The sequence below is a fragment of the Aphelocoma coerulescens genome, chromosome 8 (assembly GCF_041296385.1).
Source record: "Aphelocoma coerulescens isolate FSJ_1873_10779 chromosome 8, UR_Acoe_1.0, whole genome shotgun sequence".
NCBI classification, from domain to species: domain Eukaryota; kingdom Metazoa; phylum Chordata; class Aves; order Passeriformes; family Corvidae; genus Aphelocoma; species Aphelocoma coerulescens.
Genome location: NC_091022.1, coordinates 1,902,581 through 1,917,005, shown reverse-complemented (window position 1 = coordinate 1,917,005; position 14,425 = coordinate 1,902,581). Strand labels below are relative to the sequence as shown.

Here is a 14,425-nt window from a genome sequence, read left to right as displayed (position 1 = left end):
CCACACCCTGCACTGCAGCATGCTGAGAACTTTGCAGCAGCAGAGCTTTAAAGCAGAGCAGAGATATTGAGGGGAAAAACAGGCAAATGCAGTATCCTGGTCTTCCCCACTCCTTCTTGGCACTTCACTTGGGTTAATTTTGTCATGACAACAGGCTCATGAATGCTCTTGAGAAAGCACTAGAGAGCCCTAACTGCTCAGGGCATGCAGGTCTTTGACTTTTAATCTTTCAGCTGAAGAAGCTGAATGGGAAAAAAACTGGCTGGAGACAAAGCCTGAATCAGCCTCCCAGCACCAGCTAAAGGAGATGCCTCTCAGTCTCGCCACTCCCAGAAAAACAAGGCATCATCCAGCAAACAAGGCTCAACGAGGGAAAACAGACCCTAACTTCCCTCTTGGGAAGAGGAAAGCTCCCAGAGGGATGGTGCAGGGCAGTGGGGCAAGACTCCTGCCTGGGGCCTGAGGCTGTGCCCATCCCCTGGTGCACGTACAGCTGGTGTGTGCACGGTGCTGGAGCAGACCCCGGCAGCACCGTGCTGAGCAGCAGCACGGGAACGCAGGGGCCAGCTTTTGAAGCGTGTTCCTCATTAATATACACCCGTGCCAGGCAGCAGCCTCCAGCAAAACATCAGAATACATTTCATCCTCTGCTGAGAAGCTCCACCGGGGAGCAGCAGCAGCCTGCTGTGGAGCAGGGACTGGTGCCTGCCTGCGGCAGCCGCGATGGCACTTGGGCTTCCATCTTTTTGCCAATGCAAAGGCTCCAAACCCAGAGAAGCAACGGCAAATTAAAGCCAGAGGGGTCACGGCTCATCACCCACCTCGGCTGCGCCTCCGGCTCCGCGAGGGGTCCGTGTAGAAGGTCAGCTGGGGATCGGTGTCTGCCTCTGTCCCCGAGTCCCCCTCGGGGTTGAGAAATGCCGAGCCAGCTGCAGGGGACACTGAGTGTAGTCATGGAGGGGTTGGCACCGTGCCACCCCACACCTTGGCACCCTGCATCACCCTTCAGGGAAAGCCTTGCCCTAAAGACCAGAAGCCCCATCTGCCAGGTGCAGCAGGGACAGCATCTGTTCCCCTGCCTACCACACACAGCCAGACCCCCCCACCATGGGTTACCTTGCAACTTTTCCCCATGGCTGTGCCATGATCCTGAAATATTTACTGGGGCAAACACCCGCTGCGTCTTTGTAACCAACCGGCCCAACATCATTTGCATCCTTGCAGGCAGCACATTTTCTGCTCCTCCCCAGCCAAACCCTCTTTTCCACGCTCTCGCCCAACTCTGGCCCTGTTTCTCCATCCCAGGGGAGGGTGGGTTGCTGGAATGTGGGTGGGTGGAAGCCCAAGGCACTCCATCCACCCCGGGGACCGCCCTACCTCGCGCTTTGTTGTTGATGCGCTTGCGCTGGCTGCTGGAGGTGTGGGACAGCAGCGTGGCCTGCTGGTGGTTCGAGTCCACGGGGCTGGTGGCAATGATGTTGTCCTTGTACTTGTTCATCAGGGACAGCTTGGCGTTATCGCTCCCTGAGCAGGAAGAATTGAAGGGAAAATATTTCAGGGATAAAGCTTTATAAAAGGGAGGGAGGTGAGAGAAGGATTTCCTTGGATCCATCTCTAGATCATCCCGAGGTGATCAAGGTGCTGAAGCCAATGAGCTGAGCTGCCCCCAACGCACACTCATGAACAACTCAAATCCTGAAGAGGACTGGCACCTCCACCAAACTAGCCAAAAGCTGAGAAATTAACAGCCTCTCAGGGCACTTCTTCATATGCAGGAGAGCATTAGGAACCACACCATGATCTTCCCAAACTATGTCTCAGCTGAGTTGGATGGCTCAGTCAGTGATGTGGCCAAAGAACAGTTTTGTTACAAGCCTCAAAGAATCCCTGCTGGTGATCAGAAGGCAGCATTAACTCTGAATCGTACTGATGGCAAGTATAATTTTCCTACTAAAAACCTCAGCTGAAGAAGACACCAGAAATCTGGGGATACAAGAGGGAAGTTTGGGGGTCACAATGGGATAGCATGGAGGGAACCCCATTCTGGTTCTCTGTCAGGCTGCAGGAACCACAGCCTTTCCCCACAAAGCTGCATTGTCCCAGCCATGTCCCACTCAGCAGGGACTGCTCTCAGCTGGCTGCAAGGTCTCCCAGCAGTGGAAGCGCCTTCAGGCAACCACCAACATCTCACACCTGATGAAAACCCAGAGAAACGGGGAAAATGCTCAAGGGAAAACACGTGCCCGGAACTGTGGAGAGAAGACAAGTTGGAAAGGACCCGGCTCAGCCCGTGCCCACCTGGTGTGAGGTCCATGCCGGCCTTCTCATTGCAGCCCTGCAGCGAGTCCAGGGTGCGGGTGACCTGGCTGGCGAAGTCCTCGCCGCCGTTCATGCACTCGCGCTGCAGGTGGTGCCGCAGGTCGGTGATGTCGTACTCGTAGCCGTCCAGGATGGGCGTCTCGCGGATGCTGAGCGTCCCGCTGGAGTTGTGGCCCTGCACGCGGGCGTTGCGCAGGCTCTCCCGCCCGTGGCCCCCGATCAGCACCGAGGGGATGTAGTGGATCTCGTTGGCCGCCTCGGCGCTGGCGCTCTTCTGGGGCTGCGGCACGCGGCGCCGCTTGCACCACCGCCGGCGCGTGTAGAGGATCATCACCAGGCAGAGGATGGAGAGCAGCAGGGCGATCATCCCTCCCTGCGGGGCACCAACGAGAGCAGGGATCAGCCGGGGACCGCCACCGGCCGTGCCCTGGGACACAAACACCCCAGGTGTGCTCCAGGGTGGCCAAAGCAAAGGAATTGGCAAGGGGAGCCTGATCACACCAAGAGTGTGCTGGCACTGGGAGCACCCAGTGCTGGCCAAGGGCTCCCAGATGGAGCCTGCCTCAGGCTGGACCACTTTTGAAGTTGCCACCGAGGCATGAAAAAGCAGCATTTAAAGCAAAGCGTGTCTTGTTTCACTCTCCTGCCTTTGAGAACAGAGATCAGCTTTATTCCAGGCAAATGCTCCTACGGGCAACTTTTTCTGACCCATTTCCAACCACTTTCAGTGCTGTCACTCTCAATCTTGGGAGTTTTTCCCAGGGTATCCGGCAGAAATTGCAGTGCAGATTAAAAGAGATCAAGGCTTGGGACAGGCAGATGACTGAAGTGTTGTTTGGGGAACATCTTGGGGGGAAGAGGCTGAAAAAGCTCCTGTCCCACAGGAACAGACCCCAAAAGAGCACCTGGCATCCTGCCATCCTGCCACTGTCCCCAGGATCACCGTCCTGCAAGATGTCACCCAGAGAGAGGGCGGTGAGATGAAAGCCCCAAACTGGCCCTTTATGCACAGTCCACCACGAATTATAACAATATTAACAATAATAACAATAATAACAATAATAACAATAATAACAATAATAACAATAAAAAGCATGCAGAGCCAGCTAAGAGCTCAGAGTCCATCCACAGCTCCCTGCTCTTTCCTAAGCAACAGGTGATCTTGAGAAAATAAAATAATAGTAATAATCTGCTCCATTAGGATAAAACATTAAGGGAATTATTGGATGAGAAGCAGGAAAGGCAGCTGGAAAAGGAAGTTTAATGGCCATTACAGTTTAATCCACTTTCATTTCCAGAATAATGCAGCTGTGATGCACCCTCCCAGCCTCCTTCCCAACTTTCTCTAAAAACAAAAAAAAAAAACCAAAACAAAAAAAAAGAAAGAAAGAGGAAACAACTCCAGGGATTAAGGAGACCGTCAGTCCTGCAGAAGAGGGGGGGCTGGCTGGCATCCTTCTGGCCAGCAGCCTACAGCCAGGAAGTCGGAAAATCTTTCTGAGGCTGAAAACTGGCCCTGGATCGTAGAAATCAGAGAAACCTACAACGGTTTTGATTGGAAGGGACCTTAAAATTCACCTCATTCCAACCCCCATGCCAAAGGCAGGGAACCCTTCCACTGTCCCAGGTCACTCCAAGCCCTGTCCAGCCTGGTCTTGGACACTTCCAGGGATGGGGCAGCCACAGCTGCTCTGAGAACTCTCTGCCAGGGCCTCAGCACCCTCATAGGGAAGAATTTCCTCCCAACATCTAATCTAAATCTCCTCTGTGCCAGTCTAATTCCATCACTGCACGCCTTTGTATAAAGTGCCTGGCACAGTCACGCAGAATTTTTTGGTGGTGAGTGAGCGCCTGTTTCTATATCGTGCTCCAGTCCCTACGAGTTCCTGTGATCCATAAATAAGTGGGGACTGTCCCCATCCCCACCAGAGGTGGCCTCCTCTGTCATGGCTCTCTGTCACCCTAGGGAAAGTCCACCTGCAGGTGGGGTGACGAGCAGGTAGGAGGAATACCAGGGCATTCCTGGCTTTCCTTCACCCTCCGAATGCAAATTAAGTCCCCCAAGCAGCAGCGAGCTCTGCCATACGCCTGTGCTGGTGAACAGGAGACACCAAGCCAGAGCTCGAATCTGGTGGATGCTCATTTTTTTCAGACAGCGGCTGTGGGTTTACAAAAGAGACTTATCATTTCATTGAAACTGAATTTCTTCTGCCCCGATAGTCTGAGAGCTCAGACTATCCCTGAGAAAAGCAGCCTGTGGACCGCTGAGATTTCAAGAGGCTCTGAGAGGAGGATGAAAGCCAGAGCTGAAGTCTTCCCCACCCACTGCCTGTTGGAGAGGGTCAGGGCATCACCTCAGACCCCCGTTTTCCCTCCACAGGAGCACAGAAATCCTGCTCTGTCTCATTCCCCCCAGTCCGTGTGATGGCTGTGAGAGCAGCCCTGCACTGGATGGGTGTGGGAGCGCTCCTCGCCCGGTCCCCGAGCAGACCTTGGTCACGGTGGATGCAATCCCTCGCTCACACTTCTCCTCTTGGCAACCACGCAGCAAAGAAAGAAAACCAGCCTTGAGAACTCCACGTGATCCTGACTCCTGGCACAAAAGCCAACCTCTATCTGTCACAGAGTAAGGATGCTGTCGGAGCGGAGCCGAGGGTGACGGGGAAAAAGAGGCAGAGGAGGACTCAATGTGTGTGTGCACGTTTTGGTGTGACAGCAGTGAGCTGCAGACATCCTTTTCATCAGCTCAACAACAAGCCTTGATCCAGGCACTCCTGCCTTGATCTTGGGATACAGCAGTGCCCAAGAAGACCAAGACCACGGTGGGGCCAGCCTCTCCAGGGGTGATGCGCTCTCCTAGGAGCAGCTGGGAATGGACAGCAAAATAGAGGTAGTGGTACAAGATGTTTTTGGGAGTGGCTTTGCAAACGATTTTTTTTCCCTCAGACTAATCAAGCACAAATGATGGAGGAGAAACCTGGCCTGGGGCTGCAATCTGGAAGAGCAATTGAAGCTCTTATTAGGGTAGACACCATTGAACAGCCTGTTTGCAGCCTCGGCAACCCGTTGGCTCCGGCTAATTATCTTCCAAGTGGCACAAAAATTGTAGGATTCTTGAAATTGTTTCCAATGTAACAAAAAAACCCCAATCAACACACTGCAGATCTTTCCCCAACACATAGATCTCTCCTTTCTCTGCCACCAAAACCTTGTCTCTGTGTATCTGGGTGGGGGAGTATTGCTGTGCAACCTCGACACATGAGATGCTCTTGCTGTGAAACCATGGCCGCGGGGCTGCCACGCTGATAGAAGTGGTGGTGACAGTGCCTGGTGGCACCGTGACACCTGCTGTGCGTCAGGGCAGAGGGCAGCAGGCACCGTGCACTGGGCAAAGGGCTCCTGACAAGTCAGTGTGAATTAACCCTGGGTTAATGTGCTTGAAACCCTCAAAGCACAGAACCCCCGGGGGCAAATGTATTTTCGAAGTGATGCAAGCTAAGGGAGAGGTTTAAAGCAGCCTGTTAAGGCACTTAGCATTCACCACTCAGAGAGGTGACCAGGGCATCCTAACCACCCCAAAGGTGGGCACAGTTCCCCATCCTAGGGCAGCTGGAGCCAGATGGGAGAATAATTGGCTTTTCATAAGCCACTGTATTTTCTACAGGCTTCTGGACAGCTAAACGGGGGCTGCCTTCCCATCACATACCATGACAGAGATGTGGAGGATCCTCAGCTCCTCCTCTGCCGACTCAGTCTGGGGTTCCTCTGTGGGGTCGAAGCCGGGCAGATTGGGGGCCCCGTCCTGGTGGTGGATGTGGAAGAGCAACGTGCCATTCTCCAGCCACTGCTGCCGCCAGCGCACCAGTGGGATGTCATCCGTGTTGCCTGAGATCTCTGCAAGAGCAAAGCTGGTCAAGGGGGAAATGTGGAGCAGAGGGTTTGTGGGAGACATTCACCTCTTCCCAAAAAATTGGTGGAGGGACCAAAGGATGCACACCCTCCAGTCACCTCCTGCCAGCACCGTGGCTGCCCCTACATAACCCCACAGCCTGAAGGGCTAAAGCAGAGTAAAACCATATTTCTGGGTATAATCCAGACGTAGGCCTCTCCAAAAATGCAGCTGTGGTGCAGGGAGAGAGCACTTACTGACAGCAGTAACCCAGCAGCATCCTCCCAGCTCCAATTTGGACAGGTTTCACCCACACACTTCATGTTAAACGCAGCTTCAGACATTGGGAGCACAGGATACAGGACAAATTCTCAGCAGCATGATAGGATCATTGGGACCACATCACAAATTATTGCAGACTAAATACTTCCCATCCTTTGTGAACAGTGAAACATGGACGTGGCTGCCATCCCACCTACATCCCTGACTTTGAGGCAATTTCAGAGGTTTTCGGTTTTCAAGCGTTTTTTACAGCTCTCCACCCAGGACTCAGCCCAGAGACCTGCAGAGGTACCTGCAGCTTCTGCCCAAGCAACCCTGTTCTCCCTAAGTACCCTTCATTTCAGAGTTTGGGGCAGTGAGACAGATGGACACAGATGGGCTGAGGTGTCACGACAGGAGAGGACACCCAGGCAGGAAGAGCAGCTGAGGACAGGGACACGACATGTTCTCCAGGACACCAAATGCCAAATCGAACCAAATTCATGTGGCTGCCTCCGAAATTTCAGGGACACCCTACAGCTGGGTCTCAGCCAAAGACAGGGTGGCACCAGCACATTGCTAGGAGAGATGGACACTCTTTCAGTCACTACCTCCCTCTCAGACCAGATCAGCTTGATCCCCATCTCACACCACCCTGATCTCAGCCATCAGCTCGAGCCTGCCATTTGCCTGTTAGCTGTTTTTCGTGGAAATAGCAGATTTTGTTGGGATGACCATAAAAAACACGATGAGCTTCCCAGTGATGCGCAGCTTCCCCTCCTGTCTCTGCCCCATTGATGGCAGTGGGAAAGAGCCCGTCTGGCTTTGCAAATTATCATCTTTATTTTGCTTGTTTCATGCTGCCTTCAAATGAAAACTGGAATTCAATTACAGTGCTGAAAAACAACATTTTAAATTTGCTGTTAATTAATTTCATTAGGCTGCCTTAAGTGAGCTGGCTGCTGGGGGAGGTGGGGAGGGGGGCAAGATCTGCATCAGGAGCCAGGTTCATCCTCCCAAACTGATTTGATTAATCAAAAGAAGCATTAGCCACAGCAAGTGAATTGGCAGACTGTTTGTGCTCAGCACGGGCCGTGTTCCTGATCAGCGCACTTGGAGCGTCCCGAGCACAGGGATGCTGAGCGCTCCACGGCGCCGACGGGAAGCAAAACCCAGAGTTAAGTCACCAAGAAGCCAGAAGCACTTCTGAAATTCCCTCTAACTGCTGAGCTGTGTGTTTGGGGACACAGATCCCCCCTTTGAAAAGCCGGTCCTGGGAGCCGGGAGGATTTGAAGCAGCAGATCTCCTCCTCTCCCACATGGTCTTTATTCATGGACTGAGAGGGGGAAACAAGCTTGCCCGCTTTCCCAACTCCCCAGGGCTTCTCAACGTCGAATGAACCAGCTCAAATGGAAGAAAACACTCTCCCTGCACCTGCCTGCTAACGTGAAATTAGGAGTAATTAAGGCAAGAGCTTTTATGCACAACAGGAACTCAACGTTCTGACATTTGGAAAAAATGTAAATACCAGCATTTGCTCCATTGTAAAGAGTGAAAATAATAGATACTAAGTATGTGACATTGTGACATTTAGAAAGCTAGAGTTAGAGATGTTTTCCCCCTGATCTGACATATCATTGTAAAAGCAGCACCCTTCAGCTCATTAATATTTGAGAAGAAATCCTTGATGGGAGTTATTTAAATGATTAATAGATTATAGTAAATTTCAGCCTTAAAATAGGTTGTCATAATTTCAAATTTATTTAAACAGGCTTATTTTTTAAAAGAAAAATATATTTCAATAAAAAATGGATTCTTGTTTTAGACGAGCACAATCCAGCCACAGAGCCTGAGCGCATTATCCTCTTTCACCAGACACCACGACAGGGCCCTGCAGCATTGCACACAAGTCACAAGCACAAGAGACAAAGGAAAACACCCCAGAAATCAACTGCCATCACCCCAGACTGGCAGGCTACGAGCCCTCCATCGCACTGCAGGACAAGGCTGCTCCACCACCTCTGCTCCTGCCCTGGCAAAGGCTCCTGAGGCAGTGCCTGGGTGAGAGAGCTTCCTCCTTGCACCTTCTCCTCCTCTCCTCAAGTGTGTTAGCAACGTGTCAGCTGCCTCTATCCTACTCCATTTCTGCTTGAAAAAATTACACATAGAAATGCTTTCCTGCATCCATGAAGCTCTCTTGGAGTTCTGTTTAAGCAAGACCAAGACAAGACCAAGACCAAGCTTCCTCCCTAATGTAGAATCTCTTTACTCTCTCTTCTCCCAGTCCAATGGATTTTACTTTTCCCTCTGTCTTGCTCTCCAAGCAGACAACTCACCACCTGGTGGGAGATGCTGCGGTGACCCCTGTAGCCAAGTGGGATGATTTATCTGGATGTCCTAGGGCACCAGCTCTGCTGTGGAGCTGGCAGGTGCCAACCCTGCTGACCAGCTTGTACAGCTGGGACAGGATGTCCCAGAGGAGGCAGAAAAGTAGGCAGAAAGCCAAAAATAATAAAAAAAAAAAGGGGCAGGGGGGAGAGGAAAATTTCAAGTTCAAAGTTTGAAAGATATTGATGAAAAGCCTGGTCCCTGCATGGCTTTCATTAAGGCCTTGGATAGGAAGCCATTAGCACTGGTATTAACTTCTTGCACCTCTGTTAAAAAATAGCCTGTCTGAGTCAGAGGTTAATAACAGTAGGAGGCCACTAATTAGGCTGTGCTGCATTCACCTGGTATCAAACGTGGCCCAGGTCCTTCATATCTGCAGGAGCAGCAGCCTCCAAAGGGCCCGGCTGATGCTTTCAACATCCCGGCCGCGGCTGCTCCCCTCCCAGACCATCTGCGAGGGGAGGGAGCGGGGAGAGAAAAGTTCTGCAGGAGCAGTTGGAGGAGAGGACGAAGGACCAGACTGAAGGTGCTGGAGGTGTGGGGATTTATACCTGCTTCATTCTTGATTATCCCAAACAGCCTCATTTCCCTTGGGACAGCTGTCCCACACAAAGCAAATCCTGTCCTTCTGGAGGCAACACCTCTGCACGTCCCAATTATGGGAGGCAACACCCCTGTCACAGCCCAGTTCTGCACCTGAGCTGGTGTGGTGCAACATCAAAACCATGGCCCATGAGCCTGGTGCTGACATGGACCCATTCCCACATCCTCATGCCCCCATCGAGACCTGGCATGGTGGCACACGAGGAGAACAGCTCTCCTCAAAACTCACATCAGCATTTTGATGAAAAAACACCCAGCAAAACAATTTTCCTCTCCATTTGGAAGCGTTTTGCACTAATAGACGCCTCCAATAAGTCAAATGAACTCTGCCATAATGCTGGTCTCCGCAGACTCATTTCATACAGCCAAGCACAGATTTTGACTTGGACTTGTATTTCCTCGTTAACATTTAAACCTGCCTTATTTTCCACCTGGAGCCTGACTGCGTTTTTATTTAAGTTCCCCATTAGCTAAGGCTTTTGCTCCATGCCTAAACCACACATATCCTTCAAAGGGCTCGAACTCAGCTAAATCCAGCCTTGCACTCCTCCGAGGGTCTCCAGTGTCTGAAGTGACTCAGGAGACCTCCCCACCATGAGTCACTTGCTCTCTCTGTTGGGACCTCAGGCCTTGATTTCTACCAATTCAGATGTCAAAACGCTTATCTTGATACTTAACTCATTTATACTTCCAGGGTTTTAGTGACAGATCATTCATGGGATAATATTCATGTTTTTATGGGCCTGTTTAAGAAATTCACATTCATCACTGACTATCCATATTTCATTTGCATTTTTTCCTGTCTCCAGTCTCAGGTAGGAAAACCAGCTCATTCTGCAGGTCACTCTGCCTTTTCAAGACAACCCAGCTTTTCCATACCAGCAAACATAAACCTCACTGTATATATTAGGAACCCACTTCACGGGAGAAGGCCCCTTGGGGGAAAATCTCCAAAAGACTCATGGACATGGGAGAACATAAAGGTTCAAGGAAAAGGCAGTGGTGATCTCCTTGGAGCTACCCTCAGGCTAGGTCAGAGAGATCACCCCACCACGATGCCTGCGCGTGAGGCTGGTACACGTGAAGCCATGAGGTGCCACAGCAAGGCTGACAGCTAACCAGGTGTCTCCTCGGAATGCAGGGTGCCTTTGCTTTTGGGAAGGTCACCAAGCAGTTACATTTCAAAGCTGTGGCCACGCCTTAGCCTTGAACTGGGGTTTTTGTTCGGAAACACCAGAGCTCTAACCCCTCCCTTTCTTTAAAAGCAAACCCTCCATCACTCCGGGAGCTGCACAGCCTTTTTCAGAGCAAAGGACACTGATTCATCATTAGCGGGCCTCAGGCGACCGGGTTTGCCCTGCAGATGCTGACCCTACAATGTGACAGCCCCCGCTGCTCTGCCCTGCCCCGCGAGCCCAAGGGCGTGCCCAACCACACCTGTGCCACAACATCCCCCAGGCTGTTTCTCCATCACATTGGACCTAAAGCTGGGAGAAACAGCAAGCAGATCGGGACATTGGCTGGTGTTTGAGTTTCACTCCTGTCTCCTTACTTTGGTCCCATCTGCCGTAACTGTGAACTACTGAGGAAATGTGGGAAGAGAGGCAGATCCACCTCCTGGACCAACACACGAGTGACATGGTCGTGTTGGGAAGAACCCAAATGCCCACCCACCCACGGCAGGGAGCAAAGGCAAGACAAAGAGAATGTGTGACTCCACTGCCAAGATGCAATGCTGATATAAAAACCCCAGAAAGGACCACGTCTGTAGTTGACCTCTCACCCTGCAATGCTATCACATCACGTCTTCTAGAGGGAAAATCAGGTCTCCGTGGAAAGATTCCAAATGATGGAGAGGCTCCCAGTCAGCCATGGAAAATTCCTGCCCTGGCTAAATTGTCTCCCAGCAAATCAGCGAGAAGGAGGGCACAAACCCCTCAGCTCAGATGGTGCTCACCTACGAACCGCAGAACTCCACCAACACAACCACTATCACTCCCAAAGGGTGAGCAACTCGAGAAGAAAACCTTGAGGAAACCAGAGGAGACCCCAATTTCTATAAAAGCTCTCGTGCATCAAGGAAATTAAGGGCCAGTAAATTCTGCTTGTGCCCTGGAACCACTTTGTCAGAGGAAGCAGTAGGTGCACCAGTAAACATGGGTCACCCAACGCTGTAAACCAGTAGATAAGGGTGATCCAACTTGATGGACTCGTTTCAAAGAGCACTTGTCAAAATCCACCCTCAAAGTTTCCCGAAGCACCGAAGTGGTGTTGGGATAAGAAGGAAAGTCGTCTTGAAGCCCACCAGGTTGGGGAGGAGCAAGGGTTTAGTTTTCACAATGAAAGGAGGTTACCAAGAAGCCCCACGGAGATCTTTGTCAGGCCCTCGGCTGCTCAGAAACACTCTGGAAGAGGAGGCGAATGACAAAGTTGGTCACCAAGGCTAAATTTAGTCTTCTCAAAGCTAAAGCTGAGAAGTGCAGGCAAAGAAGTGGGCAGGTGAAACTCAACCTTGGTGAAAGCAAGCTGATCTGGAATCCTGCAAGTGATATTGAGGCCAACCATCTCGAAACGGAGGAGGCAAAGCTTGGCAGGTTTGGAGGAGGGGTACAAGGAGGATGAGATGTTGCAAATGGCTTTGTGAAGAGGAGAAGCCAACTGTGTTAGGACTCCTCAGTGAAGGAAACAAACGACAGAGTGAGGACGTGATAAAAGCCTATAAAGCCATCGGGCCCATGGAGCAGTGGGAAAGGAATGGTTATTCACTATTTCTCGCTTTGCAAGGATTTACATGGGTAAAAACTAACAAAAGGTTCTTTTTCATCCACCATAAAGCATGAAAGCACTGCGAAAGGTACTGAATTCAGGGAAGGCAGAGCCACCAGCAGCGATTGAGCCAGAGAGCCCAGAGGCACATCCTAGGCTAAGAAATCCCTGCAGCACAGACCTCGGCAGCAGGGAAAGGACCATATAGAGAAATGCTGCGGTTTTAACATTTTTTTCTCAATCATCAGTGGTGGCTGGAGATGCCAAGGGACAACAAACCATTATCCCCCACACTGCCCAGTCTCTTGGGGTTAAGAGTGACTGCAAAGCCAGCCTTGTGCTACCCAGGCCACCATTCAAGGATGCATCCCGCATCCACATGTCCCTTTGGGAGTGGTTGAGACCCTCTGCTCCCCCAGGCACCGCCTCACGGGAGGAGGAGGTACCCCAGGGCAGCTCCCTCCTAGTGACAGAGCCTCTCAACACCCCCTTTCCAAATCCCAGCCCTCTGTGCTGTCAGACCCTACAGACCCAAGACGCTTGCCAAGATTCCCTTCAGCTTTCCAAGCCAGCCAGCAATTTTCACAGGGAGGCAAAGGACTATTTATATCCATCACGGACTGGCAGGGGAGGTAATGGCTGGCCACTCCAGCCCATCTGCCAGGCACTTAGCAGGACATCGGAGCACATCGTACAGGCGAGGTCAGGCAGTGGTGGTGGGACCAGCAGGGGACAGTGATGACATGGACTGCACCTCAAGGGTAAACTCCAGCTCACTCCTGCATACTCATCTGCGTAAGTGCTCATTGTGCCAAGGCCAAGAGGTCAGGAAAATTAGGTGTTATTTTGGCATTTCATTCGGCTCAGCACAGGAAACAAGGGCAGCCACTTGTTCCTCATCTCCCAGGGGGAGAGCCACAGCCTGTTGGTTTTCTGAGGCGTGGGATGGATGAGGTGGCCCTCCCAGGGAGTGAAACGGGACCAAAATAACCTTGTCCGCTCTCCTATCCACAGCGAGGCCAAGAGCTTTTCCAAGAGGTGATCCTCCTCTTCCTCCCACCTGCCCTGGAGGGAGCAAGGCTGGTCTTGGGGGAAGGGATGGGTAAGGCAGGCATGGGCTGCTGCCAACTGCAGCCTAACACCATAAACTCTTTGGTGTTTAGGAGCTCTTACACGATTTCAAGCTCCATTTTCAAGTTTGTGGGGAGGCTTTGAAAGATGGAAAAGGGAGAATGAAAGGGAAAAAAAAAAAGAAGAAGGAAGAAAGATGTAGAAGGGGAAAAAGTTAACTGTGCTTCCTGAATTTATCACTCTTGAAAGAAGAGCTTGTCAAGACGGCCAGAGACCAGCCAGTGCATGGTGATCAATGGGAAGACTTTTGGGTCTAGTCAAGCCTGTTTGAGATTTACGGGACCTGAATAGGGGCATAAATCCATTGCCGCCCGACGAAAATGGAGGTAATTAAATCTGCAGGTGTATATAATTGTCATATTGATGATCTATATAAATCAGCGGAGCCAGCAGAGGCACAAAGCACACACTGGGCACAGAGGAGCTGTTTGCCCACCTGCCTGGCCAGGGGAAAGGGCTGGTGGGTGCAGGACACAGCCCTGGGGCACCCACCTCACCCATATGGCTCTGCCCATTGCTGTGGCTGCAACCTCCTCCTCCACAAGAGACTCCCTCCAACTGCCCCCACAGGCAGCAAAAGCAGCAGGACCCTCCACCCCCTTCACCCACCTGCAGCCTCATGCTGGCTACTACAGAATCTCCTGTGACTGCAGGAGGGTGAAGAGAGGACCACAAGCATGGAGAAGCCCGGCCGTGGACATCGTGGGGGGTTCTTTGCAGCTGCTTTGAAGCTCTGAGCCCAAGTGCAAGTGGGGCACTGACTTGATCTTTTAGCAACACTTCTTTTTTTTCTTTTTTAATTTATTTTAACCTTTGTTATTTTGGGAACTTTGAAGCCTAAGCTGCTCCGAGGCAGCTGCCTTTGTAGGAAGGACAGAAAGCGCAGAGCGGGGATTTGAAAGAGGGAGAGAAACAGGGAGGGGAAGAAATGGTGCTTCACAGCTGAGGTCTGCAACAGCTCCTTCACAGCTTCGCCCACATCCCAACAAACCCACCCCGAGAGGCACTTGGGGCCCTGCAGGAAACCTGGATGCAAAATGACCGTGGTGCCTTCCACTTCTCTAGCA

The 14,425-nt window shown here is 51.6% G+C and overlaps 1 protein-coding gene across 2 annotated transcripts in view; it reads right to left on the bottom strand.

Moving 5' to 3' along the window:
• Positions 1-14,425, bottom strand: part of ASTN1 (astrotactin 1) — a 52,170-nt gene that overhangs the window by 25,708 nt on the left and 12,037 nt on the right. For both annotated transcript variants that reach the window (XM_069022828.1, XM_069022829.1), the window contains exons 2-5: positions 6,026-6,213; positions 2,299-2,692; positions 1,378-1,524; positions 822-929 (exon numbers count right to left, since the gene is read on the bottom strand). In XM_069022828.1, coding sequence (XP_068878929.1) covers positions 822-929; positions 1,378-1,524; positions 2,299-2,692; positions 6,026-6,213 — 837 coding nt within the window. The remainder of the gene's footprint in view (positions 1-821; positions 930-1,377; positions 1,525-2,298; positions 2,693-6,025; positions 6,214-14,425) is intronic.